This window comes from Accipiter gentilis, chromosome 7 (genome assembly GCF_929443795.1).
Source record: "Accipiter gentilis chromosome 7, bAccGen1.1, whole genome shotgun sequence".
Taxonomy (NCBI): domain Eukaryota; kingdom Metazoa; phylum Chordata; class Aves; order Accipitriformes; family Accipitridae; genus Astur; species Astur gentilis.
In genome coordinates, this window is record NC_064886.1 from 15,289,137 (window position 1) to 15,316,317 (window position 27,181).

The following is a 27,181-nucleotide window of genomic DNA, read 5'->3' on the forward strand; positions in this document are numbered from 1 at the left end:
CAGTAAGTCTGCTTCAATGTTTATGCTCACAGAGTTGTTATACTGACTCATTAAGGAAACATTTTCCGTGTGTGTCTTTATCACTGCATACTTCCACTTAGAAAAGCCCCTCTTTCTGTTGGAAGGTACCTTTTCAAACCTGATTCTCATAATGGCTCTGTCTCTTCTTTGATTTCAGCTCCTTCAGCCACTGAGGAGACTTTTCTTCTGACCTAAGATATAAAAAAAGTACTCTTTAGTCTTTAATTATGAAAACTCATTACAAAACCAAAAAAAGGAAATATACAATTTCCCCTACAGCCTTGAGAATCCTACTTAATTATTTTTTTCTCCCACCAAAATGAGTATTAACATCTTTCTGACACTGGTGGAAGTCTCTCACCTGTCCTCCTTCTCTACACTGGAGGGCAGCAGTCTGCTACCAGGAGTTCCAAGCGGCAGTTGCGGTTTAGGGGATTTGAACAGCTGAGCAGAATTTATTTCACCAGGACTCTCAGACTCTTGTCTTTTCCGCAGTTGGGCCTAAACGTAAAAATAAAGAAAAGGGCTCCTTTTTAAGCCAGCATTCAGACTTTTCTTGGAATACAAAACAAATCACTCAAGATTTATAAAAACTAAAAAATCCACACCTGAAATTACTGAAGGGATGCCTTATAAATCTATGCAGTTTTGAAAGCATGTTTGCTATTGTGAAGCTAATTTTTTTCCAAATCACTTAATAGTTCTAGCCAACAGTTACAAGTGAGAAAGATAACTGCGTGGTTTTTCTACACATCACACACCCCACCCCACACCCAAACAACATTGTCATCTTCAGCAAAATTTCCTAGTTCTCTTCATAGAGAGCATTTGCAGATACTGAACCACTTTAACTCTCATCTCATGTGTTCTGCCTATGTTCACCTTGAGAACAGAGTGGTCCATTCCTGGAAATATGGGAAGTCTCTGAGCTTGTACAGAAGACGATCTCGCAGTATGCTGTATCTTGTCTTCCTCGTCGGAATCTTCCTGTTGCATAGTTTTCTTCTCTTCTAATTAATTGTTTAAAAGAAAAAAAAAAGCGGGGGGGGGGGGGGGGGGGAACCCATTAGTCATCACGCTTTTCATCTATACCTTGTTCTAGATCTCTCCTTCCATTCAAAAATGTATTAAGAGTGGTATTAACACACCACAGGACTGAATTCAGTGCTTCTATAGAGAAAGTACTCGGCAATAGAAAGATTTCTTGCTGACAGAGATGAGGGAGCAGAAGGTACTCCTAATTTAATGAATGTTGCTGCTTCTAAACATCTCAGTTGATCACAGAATGTGAGATTAATTTAGACTGGAAGAGACATCTGAAGGTTATCTGGTCTACCCCCTGCTCAAAGCAGGGCTTTGATACAAAGAGGCTGAGTAGCAGAAGTCTGCATACTACAGGGAAAGATGCAATGGTGTGGTCACCTTTACATGCACTGGATACTTAGTTGATAATTACACTCCAGCTTCCAGTACAGCATTTCTTATCAAGGTAAGCCTTCAAAATATTTTAGGTCTGTTAGACTTGTACCAAAGCAACCACCACACAGATAACGGTCTTTCCACTGACTGGGAGACTACAGAAGAGATCAGTTTGATCACACATTCTCCTGTGGGAGGGACCCCACGCCGGAGCAGGGGAAAAGTGAGGAGTCCTCCCCCTGAGGAGAAAGGAGTGGCAGAGACAAGGTGTGACAAACTGACTGCAACCCCCATTCCCTGTCCCCCTGCACCGCTGGAGGGGAGGAGGTAGAGAATTAGAAAGTGAAGTTGTGCCCAGGAAGAAAGGGGAGGGGGGAAAGGTGTTTTAAGATTTTGGTTTATTTCTCATTACCCTACTCTGATTGCATTGGTAATAAATAAAACTAATCTCCCCAAGTCAAATCTGTTTTGCCCATGATGGTAACTGGTGAGTGATCTCTCCCTGTCCTTATCTCAACCCACAAGCCTTTTGTTATATTTCTCTCCCTTGTCCAGCTGAGGAGGGGAGTGATAGAGCAGCTTTGGTGGGCACCTGGCATCCAGCCAGGGTCAACCCACCGTAGTTGATTATGACTAATTATTTCAGATAGTTGAAGGATACCTGTGGAATCTTTAAACATCCAGGTATTATCTGGTTCTTCCATCAAAGAAAATCTATTTTCAAACTCCAGCCCTCTGCTTCTTCTAAGAGAGTGTGAAATAGGAGCCCGACGGCGTCTCTTTTTGCTGAGCTGTACACGAGTTTTCAGCGCACTGGAGTCCAGAATAGTGGTTTGCTATAAAAAGAAACAAAGCCTTTACTTTCAACCAGCCTGAAAATAAAAGTCATCCCCTCCATAACTATTTCCCAACCTCGTTTAATGCATTAACCCATTCAGTTTAATAAAACTATATGTATTTGTCTGATTATTATTCTTGTAGTTACTTAAAACTATATTAAAAAGAATTTACGATGAGGGTATGCTACACTGTGGCTAACTGGGTGCAATGCTGGTTCTTTGATCTCTCTTGGCTGTGGATGTCTGATCTACATAAATTATTTTCACTAAATTAATAAAGAAATAACTGCAATAAATAGGATTTTGGTGCCTAGAGTGTTTTAAGAATACAGGCCTTGCTAGCTGGTAACAGCTGAAAGCCAATAAGACGACTGGGATCTAAAACGAGCAACTACACAGAATTCTCTTGTAGTAGAGCGCTGCAATTTCATTGTTCTGACAGGTTGCCATCCCCAGAAATTTCAAGCCACTCACCAGCAACCAGGAGACTGCAAGTTAAGTGTCACGGCATTCAGAAAGTTTCTGTGATCAGTCATTTCAAATACAACCATCTCTGTGCATGACGGTTAGGCAATAACATTTACAGAGCAAAAGAAGGTGGTGTAATTTATTTATTTATTCAAAGCAATTTGTTGTTAGAGACTTGCCTGTAATCAGCAAACATCACTGAGCCTCCTATTGTCCTTCGGAAGATGTGGTTTTATGTCTTTTCAAGAGATTTCACGTCAGGAATAAACTATTCATTAAAACAGCATATTGTCAGCTGTACTTGAAGCTATTAATGTTTTAAAGAGACACCTTTAGCTGTCCAGGGAATGGCACAATACAGGACCATCTCCACTACCTGCAGAACCACTGACAGACAAAGTGCTGTCTGCCCTGCTCTGGGCTACTAACATTTCCTTTACAGAGCAAAAAAATGCACTTGGGATATCCTGCCAAAGGATTATTAACTGACACTATGGCCAAGGCACATACAGTTAGGGATCTCAAAGCAACAGACCACCAAACATGGCCACTGCTTCAGAGCTGGAGTGGGCTGGAAAATGAGAGCAGCACCCACTTTGGCAAAACATAGGTTTCTGCAGTTCCTCATAGACAGCAACACCACCAGAGGAGAACGGAGCTGGCTGGAGGCACTTTCGAACAGCCTACGCAGGAAGCAGCTGTGATTTTAACAGTCAATTTTGGTGCACCAGACCAAACTGCCTCCGCCACAAACCTGCTTGGATCCTTCCTACGTTTTGCAGAGCAGTCTACTCCTCAATTCAGAAGGCGTTATGGCACTTCGACAGGCAAGGCAATGTATCTGAGACCTTCCTAGCAGCTGCATGATCCATTTAAGTTGGGAATTTTACCAATATATCTGCCATTAGATATAATTAAAAAAAGGTGCACCAACTCTACTAAAGAAAAAGTAGTACTTCCTAGGTGCTATAGTGAAAAACTACACTTGTGTTAGTGCTTTCAAAGAACACTAAACCTCATCTGTGTATGACCAGAAATTACTGTTCTTATACTAGCTGCAAGATTCTTAAGTATGAAAAAAATCCTTAAAAATGCAACTGCAAGCTCCTACAGAAAGAGACCAATTGTAAATAAGAAAAATATTGGCAAATGTCTCTATAGCCTTAAATCTGCATGGCTTATAGCATAGCAGTCACTAGCTATTTGTGTTATTTAATTATGTTTCCAAAGTTCACAGAGCCATCTAACTCTTCTGTTACAGCTCACTGAGGAGCAGAAAGAGAAACAGCAACTTTATTAAGCCACTGGCAGACATTATCCGAGGCCAATAGCTTTTTGGAATCTCTCAGAACCTAAGCATTACAGGAACTAGAAGAACTTTGTAGCTTTGATCTTAAACTTTTCAGGCAGGAAATCAGCTGGGAAAATTCAATGTGATAAAGAAAACGCAGAAGAGGATCAAGTGCAAAGTGTCCAGAAGATACCGCTTTGCAGTGATTAACACGGGTAACAATACAGTTAACATAGAAGGAGAACTTCTGTTTCTCATTATGGTAACTTACATCAATGAAAGAGAAATCGGCGGCCTTTTCATCAGGGTAGGTGTCTCCCGGAGGAGGTAAGTCAGTCCCATCAGTAGAGTCCATGTCAGTGCTGGAACGGTCCAAACTTGTGCTCCTTTGGTCTTTTGAGAAGTCATGGTGATCAACCAGGGAGGCAGGTTCTGTTTGAGAGGACAGTGAAGATGGGTGGCTATTTGGAGGTTGCTTTCTCGTCGAAATGACATCATTTTCTGAGGAAGGAGATTCAGGCACAAAGCTGCAAATTAAAATGAAATATATGAGACTTCAGGGTAAACAAATACATGCAAGCATTGCTTGGATCACACATATTCAGCAGATGATAAATAAAGGTAGAACTGAAACTGCAGCTAGAAGTAACAAAGGCATCTTTGGAGGCAGCAGGTACCAGCCACAAGGGTGTGAATCACTTGTGTTTTCGCAGCTTTTTACCCACTTGAATTTACAGTGTATTGAGTAATGCAAGTATGCAGATAAATGGCAATAATTTGATTGTAACATGGTTTTATTGCTTGGGGTTTCTTTTCCCCAGCACAAAGGCCCCTTCAAATACATACAGGCAAATGAGATGAGGGAAATAACGAGCTGCTTAAAATCTGCTTAAATTTGCCCATTTGATATATAACAGCAGCAGACCTTACGCTTTGGCACTGTATACATTTTAAAACATTGTGAAGAGTAATACCTTGTTTACAGGCCACAGACAAAGAGCAACTGTTAAAAGATTTTTCTTGTTCATCCAAAACTCTCTTAAATACATATAAATGCTTATAAATACAAAACAATAAATACTTTTTTACTGCAAGGGGATTCCTGCAGGACACTACAAATTACTTGCAGCCCTTTCAAGAACACACCTTAAAGCACATCCGTTGTTCATGTTGCCATCTTTTCCCTAGGAGGGCACTGGTTTTTTTATATATATAGGTATCTCAAAAGTATATTTATATTTATTTTAATTTAATTCATATTCATCTGTTATTAATATAGTATTATGTATTATATATATCTACCATAGATATATAAGCTGTATGCACACTTTCTGAAATCACAAGAAGGCTGTGTATACACGTCTGGAACTGAAGAAAATGTGAGTGTACTGGGAATGACCTCAGCCACCATGGCAGCTCCTACAACACAGTTTGTGCTCCATGCACACCCAGCAGCAGGTGTGAGTCATTTCCATTTCACATGACTCCAAGGAAACTGAAGCATCTTTAGCAGCCCAGAGGACTTAAACATTTTTGGGGTGCAATTTTTACACGCTAATAGATATTGGATTTTAAAAAATTGCATCCCTTATGTTCTGACAGAAAGAAGGGTCTCTTGGTGCTATCCTGAGATAACAGCTCCTCCACTTGAGCTGTATTAGATTTTGTTTCTCTTATTGCCTCTAGTTTTGGTCTGTAAGAGACAAGGAACACAAACAACAGTAACCCAGTGAACCCTAATTGCCAAGATGTGAAAGAGGAGAGAGGACATTGCTAGTTTAGGTGGATTGGATCCTATTGGGAAGTTTAGCAGTTTTTAAGCAACAATGTGATCACAGAGAAGTGCTACAGGCTCATCGATTCACTCCTGCCAGGCAGGAGGTCTGCTGGCTTCAGAGTGGGTGACGTTAAAACATGCAGAGAGTGAACTAGCAGGGAAGGGGACTGGAAAGGGGCAAGAAGAGGGCTGGAAATCACTCCAGAAAGCTCTGCAGGGGAGAGGCTGAGCCAGTGCCTCTGGACTGGGGATGGCAGCAGGGACAAACATCCTATGCTCCTCCACTATGCACATTCGTAGCATGGAAACTAACCTGTGAGATGCCCACCCAACTGCGGAAGTGGTTCTCTGAACCAACCATTCTCCTAAAGAGCTTCTCTCTTAGTTCAGGATGTATTTCGGAGAGAGCTGCCCATCCAGCCAGCCAGAGGTTTTTCTCTTCCATGGATGCTAGCGAACGCTGAAGGGAGCAGCGGGCAGCAGGTGGCACCCTCAGGCAGGGCAATACGAGCAGAGGTTTTTGGGGTGCCACGGGGAGTGCACCGAGGGCGGCAGGACCTGCACCCCAGCGGTGTGTGATCCTCCCAGTGTATTCCTAGAAATCTTCCCTTTGCCTAGACTACCAGAAATGAGTTGTAGTGTCAGGCCTGAAAGCTCTATACAGTTATGTGTCTCCCTTTGTCACATAGGTTGGAGTACTCCTTTAAGCAGCAGGAGCTTGTAAGAAACACAGTAAGACTTTACTGTCAGTAAAATAGGACTGTCTTGCTTCTATTTTAGGAGTTTCTAGTTTAAAAAACAAAACCTGAAGTACTTAAGGAGTTCAGGTTTTTTTCCTCTGCTTAACAAGAGTCTTTTGTCACTAAGCACCTTTTCTTGAGCAAGCATCTAGCTCAACCAAACAAATCTGAACACATGTGTATGAATATACGCTCACTTTTTAAACAATAGACCTAAGTATTTGGTAAAGTCTACAGTGATAGCCATCTTGGGAGGAAAACACTCAGGAGTCTAGTGTTGAATAACAACTTTCTATCAAGCAGCAGTACATGATATAATTTCCAGTCTGGCAGAGTGAACACTGCACAGAGGATTTCCAGCACACGAGCAGAGTGAATGCTTCTTCCCTCCTTCAGCAGTGGGCCCCAGGATAATTAAGAAATGGTACTAATGAGCTCCAGGAGGAAGTTTTTGTCTAGTATTTTTGCTTCAAATGATATTTGGTATCTGCAGTGTTAGGCTTTAGATCCACTAGAATATGGAAAAACGTGGAGACGGAAGACAATCTGCAGGCTTACCACTTTTCATGGAAATTAAAATGTATATTAAAAGGATCCTGTCTGATTTGCACATCTTCAGAAAGCCTCTTCCCTTCTGCCTTCTAGGGCTTCAGCTAATACAACTCAGTGCAGTTTTTAAAATTGAAATATTTGAGAGTAAGCAATGGCAGAAACACAGATGAATTTACACTGATTGGTGGTTTCTAATTCACAGGCCTTTCTAATGGATTCTCCTGCAGAGTTCTTGCACAATTATAGCATCCTTACACAATAAACACTGTGGCACAGCTAATCACCAAACGCGGCAAGGTTGACTTGAGTACAAACACTCTTATGCACAGTGGATTCTTTCCATCTGAGCTACAAACTAGGGGGAAAATTCCCTTCAGAATAATGGTGAAATATTGAAATTTAAAATGTTTTCAGTTCTCACTACTGAGATGCATTATGCATCTTCTTCTATTACTTCATTAAGATTTCAAGTTTTACGAGCATATCCATAAGCTACCAATGATGTTCAACAGGTGCCTTATACAGACCTGCTTCTCTGCAAAATTACCCATCGTGTAGTGCACAAAAATATCAGCAGAATGGTTATCACAAATATGCAATAAACTAAGATCAATCTTCACTTTCAATTGCAATTAAATTTAATCAGTTTTAGCACGACAGTGCTAAGAGGCCATAAAGAATGTGTTGCTTCATCATGCGAAATGAGAAGTCAAAAAGTAAAGGAATCCTGCGCTGCTGAAGAGTTAGAATCAAAAGGCAGCTCTGACTGTTTGCCTAGGGCATCAAGAAGAAATGATGTCCATTTAAAAATGCCCTTTTATATTCTTTAACTGCAGATTCCCATCTGTTACAGGTAGCTGATACCCTGTAGTGAGTTTTCTTTTCTCAAACTTCGTTGTAGCCTAGCTTCGAAGATCTGAAGAAACGAATAGCTAAAATCTTATGAAGTCAGAGCTGTATAGATCCATCACCTAAAACCAGGGTTCCTTTTCTGTAAAAGGGAATAATTTTTCCTTATGAAGACTGTTCTGATCTAAAAGTAGGATTTTTCTACGATGCCAACCTGGAAAAGATTACTAAAGCACTTGAGAAAAAATAAAAATAAAATCTTTTAGATAAGCTAAGAAAAATCCAGTAACACCTCCAAATTAAACCATCTCCTTCCTTTCTAAGAAGTTATTTGCCAAAGCCCATTGCGACCAACCCCTTACGCTTATTCCAGCAGTGACTAAGTTCTAGTTGAAAATGATCCTTTCTCCACCTTCCTGAAAGCTTATCTAGTCAAAGGACCATGTTTATCCTGTTGCCACGTAGTCACAGCTTTTTATTTTAAATTCCCTTCCCTTCTCAGAGAAAATGAGTTCATTCACAGATGCATTAATGAAACACTCCTAAAGGGGCTAAAATAATCACTCCACAACTCAAATACTGGAAAATGCCAGAAACTGCAAGTTCCTCCAACACAGCAGCAGCAGGTGGGTGATGTTGTTTTGTCCCTGCTGTCACGGTGTTCCCTGTTTGCTCCCCAGATGCTCTCCCAGGACTCAGGTCATGGTACCCATTCCCCCGGTGTTCTCTCAGCTGTGGGTTCGGCTTATGGCTGAATGCCAGCCAGGAGAGCATATCGGGGTGCGTGAGGAATGCAACACCACGGGCCGTACAGCTGGCAGGATATAAAGTCTAAGGGAAGTGAGCCAGGCAAAACAGGAAAGCTGAATTATCAAAGTCCCCAAGTTCCTGCCTCTGGGCCAAGCAGAGGAGGAGATGACAAGGCAAGGGCTGAATGCAGAGACGTGCTCCAAACACCAATGGCAAGAGGAGGAGAACATTTGCACTTGTCCTGGCAGAGGCCTTCTACTTCATAAAAAATAAACTGCAAACAAAATGCAGTTTCAGTATATTCCAGGAAGATTTCCATTATTAATGTAATATTTAAAAGTACATTACTCTCATTCCTCTCCAAGTGCTTGAATTAATACACCAGTAATACTCCCACTATGAACCAACCATAAGTCAAGCTAAAGCAGAGCAAGGGCATGGCAAAATGCTGAAAAGTCACTACAGAGTCATCATTACCCTGTAAAAAAAAAAAAAAGAAAAACCTAAACATTTCTTACAGCGGAAACAAAATTCCAGGACATGGGGATTGAGTTCAATACTTCAATAAACCAGGATTTTTAGGTGGAACTTTTCTAATCAGAAGAACCCTCCAGGTTTGAAATAACATTCAGATGCTGTCTGTTTTGGAGCCAAGACAAGCACCTTTATTAAGAAACTGATTTCAGAAAATGTGTATAACATACTGAAATCAAAGTTAATTTTACTGAAGACTTGGATGTCACCATTGACACGTCACTTAGCTCACTGAACCTCAAGCTGAAAGCTACCCTGATTTCATAAGCAATAAAATATTTATAACACACAGTTCTCAAGTGTAGAACACACCAAATGTAATAGACATTAATGTCTACTATAAGATCTCAACAAGTATAGCATTAAAAATAACCAGACAAAATGCTATTTTCATACTACACTGAGCAGATAGGATATTGGCTCAAACAGTGTAGATTAAGCTATAATTTACACAACAGGTGTAAATTATAAACAAAACCTCACACTTTAATGCTCTAGGTTTATTTCATCAAATCATTTTAATAGCAGAAAAGAAGCAGTAATACCAGCTTTCATTCAACTGATATTCCATTTCATCCTCCACTTCACCTCACTAAAATGCTTCAGAGTTAGTGAGATGTGGAGATTGCACCCCAAGGTTTATCAGGGCACATTAAGATGTGCACCACACGTCATCCTGCTATCGGAGCAGGTGCCTGGTGTTCAGAGCACCAGTTTCAAATGGATTTTGCCGTTCAGCCTACCTGGTAGCACAGCTTTTAAAGCAATGGTAATTGGTATAGGAGAGACCAAATTTACAAAAGAAATAAAACAAACCCCAAAACTGTTAGTATACCCTGTCTAAGATACTTCCTTACCTACCTGAGTGGGAGGAAACCACACACTTTTAGCAAAATCTTCCCAGAACCCTAGTTCTACCCATCAGAGGCACGTATCACACAAGCAGGTAATCAGTTTCTAAATGTGAAAATGTACATTTCTAATTATAATTAGAAACACATAAATACAAAGCATAAAAGAAGTTTTACTACCTAGACTAATCTAGCCAAAGCCATTTGGTGTACTTATTGAGAAAAAACGTTTTTCCCATATCTTCTTTCTACCATTTTAGCACTAGAAAATAACATCTAACTTGTGTTTCACTCACTAGCAGACTTATTAAATTTATTCCAGTCCAAGCAGTTTTTGTCACTGCTTATAAAAGTGGCGATACTGCATTCTCACTGAAGGATGGGGTTTATATTTCAAACCTTATTGCAACTTGCAGATGTTAAAGAAATATTTCTTCACCTATAGACTAAAGAAACTATATAGTCACTGAAACTGAGCATCCAACTTCAGAAAAACCATACATGTACACACATGTGCACATATACACACCCAAACCAATGGTTTCTTCTCTTACTCAGCTAAGGAAAAGCTTGCACGCATGGTAGAGGGGACCTTGCTCACCCTTACCTGTCCCCACTGTGCCTCTGCTCATTCCAGGTGCCATACTGGCTGTCGGGCTCCTGCACAAGCGTGTCTGTGTCCTTTGCTCCCGGGGGCTGTCTGGAGAAGCACTGCTTCAGCTGATCCTGCAATGAAACAATGGAAACATTTCAGCATTCCCTTAGCCCTTGGCCAAATGATTAACAGATTTTATCTGCAATAGTGTTTTTGAATCTACCAATCCAATTTGGTCAACACAAAACTGGGAATAAATTTAAACATAGAAAACAGCTATGAACTCAGAGCAACGCTTCTCTATAAAATAATCACTGTTTTCCTGGGCAAATAACTAGTTCTAGGGGCCAGAACTGACTCCCTGAATTTAGTAACATCATATTGCTTTAACATTATTCTTATCTCAGGTTGCACAAAATTTTTAGAAGCAGCTATACAAACACAAAGAATTCTGCTGGGGACTGCATTTAATCTCCCCAAGCGTACAAGGGAAACATCAACTCTACTGCTCTTTTCCTGGGTTTAATATAAAGACTTTTTTTTTTTTTTTCCTTTTTTTTTTTCAGCTCTTTCTTTGGAAGACATTCAAAATAAAATGCATAAATAAATAAATAAATAAATAAGCATAATGCCAGACACTAGAAAGCTTTTGATAAATTGATGTGTGTTAATGCGAAGTTCAAACACAATGTACAACGTAGAAGGACAGACCATGGTGGTTTTGATGTGTTCTACTCTGACTTCCTATTTCCTAAGTATTTTTATTTCATAGATCTGCTACTTTCATAAGAGGGAAACAGTGCATCTAAGGGCCCTTCCCTTTCAGGGGAGAGAAGCGGGTCAGCTGCTGCTGCTGGCACCCTAGATTTGCAGCAGACCAACGTTAATACGCTTCAGAATATAGCACTGTGGAACCTTTTGTTTTGCAGTGGTATTGAGTTACACACTGAAGTTAGGTAGTTACTGAAATTAATACACTGTGCATAGGCAATTAAATGTTGGCCCCTTTCGCATTCGTTATCCTGAACAAATGCAAGTATGGCTTTCAGCGCCACGTCAACTTCGTTTATGAAGATCTCATCTGACAGCAGATTACATTGTTTTCCACCTGTCCTAAGCTTTTTCTCTCTTTAAAAAAAAGAAACAATACCCACCCACCCTCTCAAAACCCACCTAGCAGAACACGCTGGTGGAAACTACCAACGCATCTATTTCACTTTAGGCAGCACGCACAAAGTAACAACCATATTCAATGAAATGGGGTTTCTTAATATTATCAGAAAATAAGAGGTTGCATGTTTTCTTGTGTCCTTAATTTTGTAAACCTAAAGAATGCTGCCTTAAGACTATAAAAATATTGACATTAAGGGTAATTCAGCAGTACTGATACTTGACTACTGAAGAAGTCCTACAATGCTTGCATCTTTTGTAAACAAGTTGCTTATTTCCCCAAACGTACTACTGGCCATTGCCATTCTCTAGTTCTATCATATTCTTGGCTGCTGACAAAGTGATCTATTTTAATGCTGAGTGAAATAAAACAAAAAAAGGCTCCATCATTTATTCCAACTATTACAATGCACCATTACTAGACAAAGTAAAATTCTCAGTTTGTAATACTCAAGTAAAAGAGGGGCTCAGTTTGTGAGTTACAAGAAACAGAAGTTTCCTGCTTTTCATCTTCCAGATGATCCCACAGCCTAATAATTCACTTATATATAGACATATACATGTACTCCCAGAGGCAATCTGAGTTCTTAGATTTTTCAGTCCATTCCAGGTACAAGCTTTCAACCGTGAGGCATACACTTCTTCTAACAGCTAGGTGAGTGGCAGGGGACATAGGTTTGTATTTCTTAGAAACCACAGGGCATTTCCTCCCACTTGGCTTGGGCATACGTTCTGCTTTCCACAAATTCCCTCTGTAGCTTCATGATTTCATGCTTTGCACCGGGCGCTAAGCTAACACTCCTGGGCTCAGCCTTCTGCTGTCACTTGGTGGCCACAAAACCTTTGGCAAGTTGATTCACTTCTAGGAAAGGCACTAACAAATGCAAATCATTATTCTCGTTTTCCTCCCTACTGTGCATGCTAGTTCAGGGTTTTTTCCAACCTGATGCTTGTTAAGAATTTTTTTCCAATCTCAATCTCACATTACAAGTTACCGCATTTTTGTAATCAATATGTACAGAGTATTTATCAGCTTTTGCCACATCCTGCATAGAAAAAGTTGATCCATATTAAGCACTGTAACTGCAGCATTTGGCAGTCTTAGTGGCAGCACACTCACCTCCACAGCCCTTGCCTGATACCCCAGGGTAACGCTTGCTGCCACAAACAGAAGATGACCAGACACAAGCACGTTACCTTTTTTTTTTTTTGGAAGCCAGTATTTTCCAGCAGCTACGACTAAAGCACATCTCTATGCATGGTATAGACTGTATTACTTGCAATTACTCACATTGTTTCTAGCTAGAAACGTAGTCTAAAAAGCTTAGAAACAGGAATGGGAGCAGCAGAAAAGCAACTTTGTTTTATTGCATGTAGGAGACATTGTTTACAAAAAGTGTTGTGTTATCACAAATGTGATGGTTTTAAGGAGAAAGCATGCACAACCCAGATAATACCATTTTGGCAGTGACGGCAAAGAAATTTAGATGCAAACATATCGCTCATCTGAAGGCTCAGTAACTCTTAATAAAATTTTACACTGCTGTCAAACTGATCAGCTCATATTCCTCAGTTTTGGGCAACATTTTACTTGATATTACATATATTTGAACTTTGAGATGCGGTTTTATAAACAAAATGACACAATTAACACTCAGATAGCAATTCTCTATGCTAAAACAAAAAAAAGCCTGAAAAAGAAGTAACATTACTACTTCTGTAGACATTGTGAACTTAAATTCAATAAAACAAACTGAAAAGTCTAAATGTAAGGAATAAAACAGTCCAAATTATAAGAGATTACTTTGTTATATTGAGTAACGTTATTGCATTTTGCTTCCTTCTGGAGGAAGCTACTTGTTTCTGAAGAAGACTGTACATCTTTCCATGATGATTCCTTTCAACCTATACTTTTTGATAGGCCAAATGATTAAGTTGGAAAAAATAAGCATTCTTTCAAGCTTAATTCACTCCTTAGGCCTAATCTATTTAAAGGCTCTGGCTTCTACCAGCTGAGAAGAACCGCAGAGAATTTATTGAGGTACAATAACCTGGCCAGCTAGCTGAGATGAAAAAGGTACCAGCTATGGCCAAAATAGGGAGAGGTAAGAGGAGCCAATCCTCTCCCCAGCTTGTGGAGGAGGCATCAGCTGGGAGGACCGAGGGTGATGCAGAAAAGCAATTTATAGCCTGTGCAGCTTGGAGGAGATGGCGTGTGTTGAAGAAGGAAGTGACAACAAACCACAAAGATTATTCTTTCCAGTATGTGACTATTGGCAAGCACAAGAATGATGAGTTTTAGCCATTCTTTTGAAGATCTGTTTTGCATCATCTTCACCGCACTCCAGAAAGACTCAAGGCAATCTGGTAATACAGAAGCACTGGGCATCAGGACCTTGGAGGTGCCTGGAAAAATTCATTCCCTTTGTTTTCAAAATGTTTACTCTCAGTTAACTGTAAGCTTATTTTTAAAAAACAGTAGAAGCTAGTTTAAAAAAAAAAAAACCAACACAAAAAAGGATAATTTTCTCTACTTGCATCCTCTTTCAGCCTTCATGCTCTCTGGATAGCACTTAGTAGTTGCTATTAAAAACTTTTGGGTTTTTAAATATCAGTCAAAATAATACAAATTCTGAAAACTATACATATATAACATTAAGTTTTATGGCTGAGATCCTTTTAGACACCAGCAACTCAAATTAGATCATACAGATACATTTGCATTTTCTGGCACTAACATTTTACTTGGAACAACTTGGTGTTACAGACAAAGAGCATGAATGAAGAACAAACCAGGATTACAAATCGAAAGCTTTGAAACATATGACAGATTGGGAAAATAATATAAGACTCACTGAACGTACTAGAGTGACAATTTTCAGGTCTGTCACAAGCCCATTATATCACACATCCCACAGTGCCCTATATCACATTAATTTACATAAAACCATAGCAGACAGATCGAAGCACCCTTCATATTGCCTAGCAGTACTTGCAACACATCCAGTGGCACAATAAGGTGCACTAAAGCCAGTTTTTACCCAGTAATGGGAGGAGAAAGAAGGAAATACTTTGTGACATCCTGCTCTCAAACATGACCAGTTTCTGCTTCATACTTTGTTCCCTAGCCTAAATCCTGATTTAAAGCTTATTTCTTCAGATGCATGAAAATAATATTTTCTTTTCTTTTTTTTTTTAATGTCTCAGCTCCACAGAACAAGAGATCCTGCAAGATAAAGAACTGACACATCCAGCTTTGACTTCTGTTGCTCTTAAGAACAGATCTGCTCTGAACAGAAACCTTTTTTTCTGTAAGAGACAACTACACATTATTAACTCAACAAACTTGTGCTGATATGTGTGATCCATTCTCTCTATTCATTCCTTGGAAGAAGAAACCAAAGTTGAAGGAGGTGGCAGACAACACGTGAGGCTAGGCCAGATACAGCCATTTCCTCGATAAACAATATTCACGATACAGTAAAAACACATTTCAAAGGAAAAGTCAGTAAAAGAGGAGTCTGGTGTCGTCTTAGTGCACAAGATAAGAAAATTCCTAATTTGGGTTTATTTATAATCACAGAAAAATCTCCTCAATCAAATAAATACTACTCTTGATACAGTAGTCAAATGCCATAATTCTCCATGCTTTGATCTTTAACTTCATAATTCTTATACCCGTAGCCAGGAAAAAAATCAACTTAATTTTCACATGAAATAAAACAGCCGAGTTGTATAGTGATTTGCCTCTAGTTCTTCTAAAACGAGACATTATGATTATGCCTCTTTCAGTACTCCCTTGGAATTAAGCTGGGTTTGGCAATAGTCCAGGGCTGATTACTCCTGCAATTTCCAGTTCCTGAAAATGATGCACGCACAATATTGGTCCTACCAGCACAAAAATTAACCGTAACTAAGAATGAATGCATACATTTATGTGAAAAACTCTTTTGCACTGGTGTGAAATAAAGACCTGGCATATGAGGAATATCAGTTGAAAGAGACCTCATGAGTCAGAATCTGCACAGACAGTTTCAAAAATATCTTTGTTTGCAAAAGAGACCAAGACATCAGACAGCCAAAGTGACACCCCACAGCTTGAAGTGCAAAAAATTAGAAGTTAAAATCTACTGGTATAAATTGAATATGAATAGGCAATTGCACAATGGAATGAAAATTTGACCATCTGCCTTGTTAGTACAAAACTCAAAGAGAAAATTTTTTGCTAATTTCTTGAAAAGCTCTTTTTTTTTTTTTCCCTGTCTCCTTTTTTTTTTTAATCAAAAGAAGTCAGAAGTTTGGTCAAATTGCCCATATTCAGAACTCCCCTGCCCCTTAAGTGTGACACCACACTTAAGGAGAGTTTACAGGTCCTTAAAAATCTGGAAAACCGTCCCAATCGTTCCCCTGCAATACACCAGGAAGACGGCAATACACATTATTCTATTAAAATTTTATTCTACTATTTTATAGTTGACTCTGCTTTGAACAGGATACTGGACTAGATGACCTCCAGAGGTCCTTTCTAACCTGAATTATTCTCCAGTTATTGTAATGATTCTAAGGATTATTACTAAAAGGTAAAGTATATATTTTGGACCACTAACAGAATTATCAAGAACATAACACCATATCAAAACCAACCAACCAAAACAAAACAAACAAAAAATCCCCCACCATAATAAGAGGACTTTAGAAACTATACATTTCACAACCCATATATTTTTTTCTTTGTAAGTATCCAAATGCCAATACAGCAAGTGGAAAGTCTAACTTTGTGGAATCACCATCCTAGGATTTCCGTATATACTTACTATCCGGCGAATTAGTGCTGCCCACAAGGAGTAAGTCATGGTTCAAGACCAATGCTCCAGTTAGGTCCTAGCAATCAGGCGAGAAGATTTACCAACTCGGTGTTTAAATATATTGTTGAAAGCAGTAACTGCCCTAGTGTAATGTCCCAGGCAGAAGGCAGCACCTTCTGCCTCCCACCCCACCCTCCATGCTGCAGTGACAGATAAACAGTTCCAGGAATTGCACATTTTCTTTCTGACCTCACTGATGAGGAAAGTTAAGAGACCTCCAGTGCAGGCTCCACCCACAGGGATCAATATATGAGGACAACTTCTTCAGCCCTCTCAAATACAGTATTCAGCACAGTATCTTCAAACCAAGGAAGCACTTTACAAACGCTGGAGCCCAAGCCTAAGAGCAGTGACAAAACTAATTGAATTAATCAATCTCAAAACCTCAAGGCCTTTACATTATTATATAGGTCATCCTCACTGCTGCCAGCAGATAAGGAGACTGCAGTGAGCAGCCTTGGTGCCTGCTCACGAGGAACATCCCGCCGGCCCCAGCAACCTCCTGGGCTGGAGAGGTTTAACGTGGCAGACCGCAGCCGCTGCCGCTGCAGGGGTGCATGAGCACACACGCGGGGAGACACAAGTGTGCTCCAACTGCCCCAGCCTGTGTCCGAAAGCACTCACACAACATATTTAGCACTGTTACATCCTAAGGATCCACGCCGCTCTACTCAAAATCCCTTTCAGTTTTAAAATATTTAATATTTCCAAGTGCAGTGGAGTCCCACAGTATAAAACATTCTCATAAATGATATCAGCCATTACCTCCTCACTGTTGCTATGCAACCCAGGGCTGTCTCAGCCATATGTGTTTTCTCTACCTCTTCCACTGGGATATGACAAGCAACAACCAGTTATATCTCTAATGTTGAAAGCTGACAGCATTTACCTTACGAAACACAGGTTGGTTTTGGGGGGTGACTGGTTTAATTCTCCACCTTTTCATAGCTTCCCAGCTTGATGCACAGGCCTGAATCCCAACCCCTTCTCCCTGGAAAGGCACAGCAGGTATTGCAAAAAAGCAGATCTATGTCTGCAGAAATAAGGGGATAGGCAGTCGACCCTTCCAGCCCCTAACCCAAGGGAGCAAATGCCAAGAGTAAGTTGTGAACGGCTGGTACCTGAGAGTAACTGGGTGGAGAGGGCAGAGAACATACCAAGCTGCTATAAGCCCATGTTCACTGTTAGCACGGCTGTTCTCCCTTAAAAAGCTTTATACTACACCCACAACAGTTCTCACCACTAGTCCTACAGCCTTGCTGATAGGAAAGCCACCCTTAACCCTAGAAGCAAAACTCTTTGCTTCAGTACTGTATTTGAGTTGGATTGAAACAAAACTAAATCCATTGTATTTAATGTATATCCCTTTGAAACATGTATTTTTACCATAGCCTCGTGCTACAGTAAAAATATTTCCACCTTAATCAAAACACCCAAACCGTGCAACAGACCTAAACACCACAAATTATTTGAAAAGCGACTTAGCACAGAGCTGACAGGGACCCTCCTTGCCACACCAGCACAAAAACATTCTCTGCACACAGTGACAAAAGAGCCAGAGGAAATCACAGCCAGCAAGATTTACTCAAGTTCAAAAAGCATGTTCCCAGCAACACGTTTTCAGCCTAAACTTGGAACTCCCAAGAGGCTGAATACCATCACAGCTCTCCAAACCCCTGCATTTTCCACACCTTTTAGACATAGAAATTACTTCCCCTGCTTGCCAGTCTTTAGCTAATTGCTTCTCCTCCATTAATGGATCTTTCTCTCATAAGCCCCAGCTCTGCCGTGCCTCCCAGGAGCCAGGTCCAGCTGAGAGACTTGCAATTTGAAAGGCAGCAGCACCAAAGAGAGACCCAGAGTCTACCTGGAGCTGACTCTGGCCACAACAGAGAATGTGGCCAAATTAATCCAGATGAAGTTCATTTTGCCAGGAATCTGACTACCATTGTGCAACGAAATCTACACACTGCTTTTGCAGTGACTCTCAGTGAAGTTAACCTCCTCGGTCCATTGAGGATTCAAAGACATTTTAGAGTGTGTCATTTTTTATACCCTGAAAATAGAGCTGCTATAACTTGCGTGAACACTCACCACGCACATATCATGTGGTTTCAGCGCAAGGCTGAAGACAGAGCAGAGGTTGACTTGAGGTACAAAAAGCAGACAAGAACCAAATTCTAAATATATACCTTGCTAGGGCTGAGTGAGCCATGACAGTGCTTCCTCCGAGAAGTGGGAAAGTAGAAAACCAAAGCAGACTAGAGGAGATAGTTGGAAACATCTTTAAAATCCCTCCTATATCAACATATTAAATTTTCTTTTCAGCCTCAGGCAGTCAAGCTAAAAAGAAATTAAACCCCAAGAAACCAAACAAAGTAGGATCAGAGCCAAAGGCATGCCAGCCTGTCCATCAGGACCATTTTGAGCAAAATAGTGCTGTCCTACCTCAGAGTCTGAGGAATTCACTCTCTCCCAGAGGGCATACGCAGCTCTCATCAGCATTAATGAAAGTTGGCACTAAGAGTTGAACAGGATCCCTCATCTTCAACATTGCAAAAGATACAAGCCAGAACAAGACAATTTTATTCTGTTATGCTAGGAAGTGAATATATTTGCTTTTTTTGAAAAGCTATATACTTGAAATCAACACCTCCTACTTGAAATACTTTATTTCACAGCTCTTCTGCCCAGTTAATGTTTTTCCACATAAGACACAAGTTAAACTTCAAACAAACATTCCTGGGGAAAAGTGCTCTTTAGTTTAAAGTCTAGATTTAAAGATGTATAGAAAGTGATAGGATTTCTTGACAACAAGTGAATAACAAACACACAGACTTTGGAAACTGTGCACTGCTCGTTTAAACAAAAATCTCAGACAACTTAGAAGATGTTTTAGAAGAGAGCAGTCAAAATACACACACAAACTAATGAAACACCACTAGTATTTCCTGAAACTATCACAATGTTACAAAATTTCAGTAAAACGGATTGCCACTGTTAACAGTTGTGTTCAGTGAAGGTTTTGTTTAAACATAATTTATTTCCCTCTGAAAACTCCTACCACTTAGTGCTTTAGAAAAAAAAAAACAACAAACAAACAAAAACACACAAAAAAACAAGCAAGCAGGGTGAATGAGCACAAAGTGACCAGATCTAAATATATTTGTTCTTTTCTTCTGCTTTAAGAACATGGTAAAAATCAACTCCTTGCAGCCAGCCTAAGTAAAATCACAGAGTAAAGTCATCTAAGTGATTATTCCTGTCAAAATAACAAGGGAACAACAAAGGCAGTCTACTAAATACCCATCACTAGAGTTTCATGGCCCAGATTTATGCTGCCAGCTATGTTCATGGCCTGTTAAACCAAAGAAAAGTTATTAAGAATGAAAAAGCATGAACTGTTTCAGCATTGGCCCTTGTATCTTCGTTAATTAAACTGAACAGCTTCACTCCTCTCCCCCACCCTGAAACAAGACAAACAACCCATTTTTAAAAGCGGGCTTTCTGTAAACATGCTTCACGCCACCATAACAGGTCTCTGGAAATTTAAGGATAAAATTCCATTCACTGACGGTACAAAACAAATATTTCTGAGAGCAATTCATTGTGCTTTCAGTGAATATTAGGGCAAAATAGTTCAGCAACTATTTGTTGTAGGTTCTATATCAAAATAGCCAAGCTCAGAATAAAACTGCCAACTTGTATTAATTTCTTTTTACAGTTTGTTGAAGGATGCTCACCATCAAGGACAAATATTTGCAGACAGACCTTTGGTAAAATCAAAACAGATCGTACTAATCAATGCTCTTTTAAAAGCAGAGATACAATCTCAGGCAATGTGCAGGTGAATGGCATATGTATAATTCAAACCAGGTTTTAACAGCGCTCCTCTTGATCCCTCACCTGCTCTTCAGTGCCAGAGACAGATCCTACTCAAATGGAAAAAGTCATAGCCCACCAACTTTCCCAAGAAATAAGCTGACTGCCGAGGCTTATATTGGCTTAAAAAGAAACATCTGTGAAGATTTAAAAAAAAAAAAAAACAAAAACAAGATGGGAATTTCAACCTCTAGCAGAGCGGATGATAGTGAAAGGGCTGCAGGATGCAACAAAAACCCTCTGAAGGACTAAGCACCCTCCCAGCACATCTGGGACTCATGCAGTCAAACAAAACACTAAATTTCCATCTTTATTTTGGAACTGAATTAAAACTGAATCCAAACAAAGTAACTGATGCTGTCAGATCAAGCTTAAATGAAAAAGAGCATTTTCATCAACTGACCATTACAGCAGAAAGCAAAACACAATTAAGTACAGCCACAGAATTAATAATTTCTGGTTTATTTCAAATTCCTCTCCCAAAGAATCTGAAACACCTCTGAGGTTTTCCACAGCTTTGTTGTTCATGCTAGCAGTCTGGAGGTAGTTAAACATCTTACAAAGAAACAAAATGCCACGCTTTTTCAGTGGTGTAAGGGGATAGCTAAGGAACTAAGGGTATTAAACACCCACCCTGTTTTTATTGTATGGCGAGAAACTTAAGAGATCTAGAACTAATGGCATTGGCCATGAAACCAGATATCATACCTATAATAGAAACAGGACTGATATTACCATGATTAAAACAGAGGCAATGTTTAATGAAAGTATGTCTGCTCCTATTACAACAAAGACACTAAGCTGATGATGCAAGATGAAAAATGGAAAAAAGCCTCAAATAAAAATGTCTGGGAGAAAAATCAGCTTCCATTTAAAAGGTTTCACTGTAAAGTTATAACTTCTGCGAGCTCAACTACAGATTCCCAGATCTGATACTTATATGCCAGAATAATGATGCAATTAAAATTGGTCCTGTGTCATTATGTGCAGACAGTTTCCAGTACACATGACCTGCAATAGCAAGGCCCAGACATCCTTGGTTTCAGCAGCCAGTAAGGTTCTTCAGCCCATGGTGACACCTTTTTTCCTTAAATTAAATATGAGAACGCTGTATTACATGTATTTGTAGAAAATAATCTCAGACCAGTTGCATTCATTTTCAGTAGAAACAAAAAGGACAGATAACTAGCTCTGAAGACAGGGCTATATGAACAGACTACGACAAGGCGAAAGAGAGGAAGGAAAAGCTTGCTGGGAAACAGCAATCAATGAGAAAAACAGTGTGCTCAGGGGTTTGTGCTATGAACGAACGCAGGACAATTGACAGAGTATTCCGTTTCAACGAAGAAATTAATAGGAGTACTACAGGGAAAAATAATAATTAAAAAAGAAAAAAATCTTTTTCTAAACAGTGTCTGTTGAGTATACCAGAAAAGCTATTTAAAATAAAAACTCTTCTTGCACTCTTGTTTATGATTTGCAGATTTGCATATATTAAATCCTGACTGATCAGCTGCTGGTTTGAGAACCACAAGATAAATTAGTTTTAGCTCTCAGGCTCATTTTATCCCTTGATTGTCCTAGCTTTTAAGCAATTCCTAAAAACATGGCTGTACTTTCTCTAGATTCAGAATCAGATTGCCCTGTGTTAGACATTTATTTATCTAGGTGTAATTTAAGGCATATGGATTTAAATTAAAAAAAAAAAAAAAAGAAAGAAAAAGAAAAAGCGGAAAATAGATTTTATAAGGTACAAATTAAATTCACAATGTCCTGTGTACAAAGTCTGGTTCCCATAGAAAAGCTAGAGGATTACAATTTAAAAAAGTTATATCCACCCAGCCTCCCTTCCTGAAGAATCTGCTGCAGAACCTCCTCTCTGCGGCGCTAGAGAGAAACACCGAGCATCAGAAACCGAGTTGGGTCAGGAAGTCAGCCCTACCAGACATCGAATAGGAAAACATGACAAGGTATGAACAGAAAAACAAAGCAAATACGCAATCCTTGAGCTGTTAAAGAGAAGTGTTTGAAAAGAAAATTATTTCCTCTCTCTTGCAGCCTGATTCCTACTCTTATGACCTCCAGCAAGGAAGTAACCAGTTACGTCAAATCCCTTTCACTCCAATCCTAAAGCTCCTCTGTAGTGGACAAAAATCTCTCTTACAGCCCCTAAAAAAATGCAATATCCATGAGCCCTTTCCCAGCTACATAGCTTGCAGTAGTTCCTAGCTAAAATATGTTACTAATAAGGTGCCAACCTGCTAGGTTTCCCCACATTTAAAAAAATTGAGAACTGCACCTATGTCAGACCTGTGGAACAGCCCCAAGTTTTCCCACTGTGGGATCCAGCAGACAGCATGCACAGCATCAGCCCTTTGCCATAAAAGCTGCTATAAACATAGGATTGCAACTTAATTAAGACAATTTGTGAGCCTAAGCATTTTTTTAAAGTCACAGATATCCAAATAAATGGATGAATACTTTAAATACAATACTCTTAATTCCTCTAGAAGATACCTGAAGCATTGACAGGAGATCCATACAAACTGTAACCTATTATTTCCCTTGCTTATTCAATCTGAAAGTCCACCAAAGTCATGAGAGAGGACAAACGGACAGCTACATCGATGCAGCGGAATGCACTCTCACACCTCCACTATCTTCAAGCTCAGCAGCAAGTTTACGCACGCTATTTTAAATTGACTTGAGTTTTGACAAGTTTCTCGGTCTTGTCCAATGCTAAGTTCTCAGCCAGCAGCCAGCAGTGACAGCAGAGATGGGAGCTGAATGTGACCAGCCCTCGCTGTGTCAGGCACACGGCAGCAGGTAGCTCACAAGCCGGAGAACCTGGCTGCTCCTTGTTTAAAAACTGCATTGCTGAACTATCAGCACTGAGTGACTATTCTACAGTACATCCCTAAAACAATAAAGAAGTCAGTTTGTTAGGAATTATGTGCTTTATGCTAATTCCATAGTTGTTCTGTAGAAAAATGTCAGTAGCTCCAAGGACTACGTAAAACCAGGACCCTGTTCCAGCCAGATAAAAAAATAATAGCTCAAGGTCCGTGTTCACAAGTTGGTCTGTGGAAGATGCAATGGCACAAACTATGAACTTTCACAAGCGCCAAGACCTGAAGTTTGAGCACAGGAGTTGAGTACAAGTTAAACCGAATTCATGCATAAAGCCAAGCACATGCAAAATTACTGCTGAAACAGAGGAACAGCAGCTCCAGTAGCTGTCACCAGTGAATTAAGTGACAAGGTCATCCCGTGTCTCACGATTTCTGCTCTGTAAGCAGTGTAGTGTAAGGAAAGTAGTACAGTTGTCCTCTGCAGGTTCCACATTTCCATTTTTCAGTCTTCACTTCTTTTAAACAAGTTTTTTATTCAGATTATTCTAATAAATCTAAAATATCAGCTTAAAAAAGAAACCAACAGAACTTCACCATGCTAACATCGTAACAGTGGTTACCAAATATTTTCCTCTTCATTCTTTTGTGCTCACTTGACAATATTTTCTTTTCCAGTACAGCCAAACAGGAGATGAATAGCAAGCTAGGACAAAAATGCTATAACCATAACTGATAAAAAGCACTGGAAATAGCCCGTACACAAACACCACACCTGCCCAAGGAACGCAACTTTACCTTCAATCCTTCAGTGAACAAACCTCTGAGGCCACATCAGAACTTCATGTATTTATACTTTACAACAAATACCTATTTTATTTAAAAAAACAAAGAAACAAACAAAACAGCCCAAAAAACAAAAACCCCAACATTTTAGCCACGTCAGAGACCAAGCTGTTCAGGATTTACCCACATACTGGTTAAGGCTTTGGTCCCGATTCCATGCAAGTCAACCACAGTACACCCAGTTCCCATAGTTCAAATGTCAGTCTTAAATTATCAGCTTCAGGTACAACTCAAATCACCAGTTCAGGTTCCTCTCCATGAAACAATATAGAAGAAACAGGATTCATTTACCTTTTAACACACTATAACCTAAAAACATTGCTGCTTTGCAGTATTTGTTGGAACTAGAAACAGGGGGGGTGTCGAATAATGGCTGCAAGGAGCATGTCAGACCCTGGCCCAGCTGCAAGAGCCTGCACCCCTTCCACCCGGGAAGGGGCTCCTCTCTACACAACTGGCGCTTCCTCCACTGCTTTGCCATGCCATTTAATGCAGACAACCCTTCCTGAAAATAACCCAGAAACTAGGAAAAGTATTTGATGGAAAAGGGAGGGGTGGGGGGCTCTGCGTGGCACCCAGTGTGGTAAACTGAGGGCTCTTCACCTTTCCTTCGCTCTCATGAAATTACACCCTGCCTCCGCCCCACTACAACCCTCACAAGTCATGCTGGTCATGTAACTCCTATTTCATGACAAAGTAGCAATTATACTAAGAAAAAACTCTTCTTTTTCAATAAAAGGAGACAATAGTGATCATTTACCATTGACTGCAGAGTGACAGCGCTCAACTATTTTTACAAATTTAGCTTCAGGCATTTTTTACTGAAAAATTACCAATATTGATGTACATTCAAAGTCATGCTGACCTGTGGCATTGAAATGACCAACGCAAGTGCAGTTTCAGACTTTTTTTTTTCTAATGTTAGACAAATATTTGTCCTACCTTACTGTGTTGCTTTAAAAAAGAAGATCAACAACATTTTTCCCCACTCCCAAACCTCGATTAACTCTGTTTCCTGGCAAATGAAAATATTTACCCGTGCTGGAGAAAGAAACCAGCTAGGAGCAGACAGACAGACACCACTACCGGGAAGTGTTTCGGGGGCTATTTTTACATTGAAAAGCAGACACAATAGAGGTTTCGTCATTGGATAAAATGCTGCAAGAAAACCAAGTTTTTTGCATTGCATTATCTACCTCAAGAGTCTCAAAAAGGTGTATAGCTTACAAGCTCAGGTGGCTCTGAACTGGTCTGCCTCTTCCTCAAAGAGGAAAACCTCTGCTGACTCCGCACTGAAAACCTTCGGAAGGACTCTCTGCTCCGGGATGCAAAGTGCCTGAAGGAGGAGGTTCGCTTGAAGGGAGTCCTGCTTCCACCTTCCCCACTAGTCCGCTCATGAGCAACCGCAGTAGTGACTAAATTTAGTGCTTCCTGTAAGGATCTCCGCACTGTACCCATCCACTGGGTCATGTGAGTTTGTGCCACTGTCAGCTTGTCTCCAAGGTAATCCATTTTTCCAGCAGAAATGAGAAATCAATACTCAGTAGCAATTACTGTAAGATATATTCAACTTAACCCTGATTTTATTTTGCAAAAAAGATTCCACTTATAAATTATTTTCAGCTACAGTAAAGAGCAGTACACTATATGAGCATATTTCTGTACTTAAAAGACATGTGAGGTTGGAGGCTGGTATTTGTCAAGTAGGAAAAAATAAAAGACTTTTCCTACTTACAATCAGATTTCCAGAGTTCCATCAAAATATGTTTAATTCAGCCATGTTAAAGAGAGAAATCAAGGTTTAAATCCTAACAGTCATTTGAAATTAGTCCATTTACAAGCACAGAATTAGTCTCTTACTGTCTCATTTCAGACCCAGAAAAGCAACTCCCTTTTTAAGCCAAGTTTTTGTTTTGCTGTAAATATCAGAAGGATAAAAAAAATCGCATTCTTCTGGCTCGGCAGCTTTTCAGGTAACAGTACATTAAACAAAGTTCTGATGCTCCTATACAATCCATTTAGAAGTAAAACGATTAGATCTTCTGAACAATAAATCCAGATTATTTTCTTCCCCAAAAACTCTGCAGGAAGGCATCAGCGTCAGCAGAATCCCCTCCTCACCGGTCTTCCCGTCTTCAGAACCATCCTCGAGATTTTCCCTTCCAGAAACGCAGCCCACAAGCTCACGAGGCACAGTCAAACTGAAGGGGAACCGTGTCCAGCCTGCTGCCTTCAAGACCGGACTTGCTGGCCGCTCAGAGCCTGCCAAAAGATCTTCTGAATGACATCAGCTTCCCTGCTTCAAGGGGGGCTTCATAACAGAGGAATGTAGCAGGGAATGGTAAACCGCTGTACCAGTCGCCAGCGGAGACTTTCCCCCTGCCTATTAAAGCCGCTGCACACGCCAGCTCCTCTCCTTATACAATCTGGAGACGCACTCGGAAGAAGCTGCTGGCCATCACAGCTGCTCGCAAGCCCGTCTCAGTCCCACAAGCAAGGTCTGCCGTGCTCCGAGCGCTCCCCGAACAAGGCGCAAGAGGTCACAGGCAGGCGAAAGCTGCCTCTGGTATCCCCTTCCCTCCTCTCTGTCCCTGCCTTGCCTCTGCTCCGGGGAGGAAACAATGAGCTAGGTGCAACAGCCGCAGAGGTCTGCCTAAGGAAGGATCTGGGCTGGGCTTTATTATAGTACAGGCAGGGTTGCCACGGCAACCAAGGGAACAGCATCTGCTTGCTGCCTAAGCAGGCAGGAGTCGCACAGATCTATTGGAATGATTCATAGTTTGCATATGTCACGTGTACTTACTGATTTTAACCCTTCCTTGGGAAAACAAGAGCAACATCTCTGCCAGGGAATGTTTTACACGGACACCAGAAGGCTTCCTA

At 40.3% G+C, this 27,181-nt stretch overlaps 1 protein-coding gene across 4 annotated transcripts in view; it reads right to left on the reverse strand.

Moving 5' to 3' along the window:
- Positions 1-27,181, reverse strand: part of KIAA1671 (KIAA1671 ortholog) — a 65,090-nt gene that overhangs the window by 3,064 nt on the left and 34,845 nt on the right. For 2 of the 4 annotated variants that reach the window (XM_049804557.1, XM_049804559.1), the window contains 6 exons: positions 10,699-10,817; positions 4,310-4,565; positions 2,102-2,276; positions 904-1,031; positions 383-522; positions 130-212 (listed from right to left, as the gene is read on the reverse strand). In XM_049804557.1, the coding sequence (XP_049660514.1) occupies positions 134-212; positions 383-522; positions 904-1,031; positions 2,102-2,276; positions 4,310-4,565; positions 10,699-10,817 (897 nt within the window). In that variant the 3' untranslated portion in view covers positions 130-133. Of the gene's footprint in view, positions 1-129; positions 213-382; positions 523-903; positions 1,032-2,101; positions 2,277-4,309; positions 4,566-10,698; positions 10,818-16,670; positions 16,863-25,525; positions 25,826-27,181 lie in introns of those variants that run through there. The other 2 variants (XM_049804558.1, XM_049804561.1) reach the window with 2 other exon arrangements.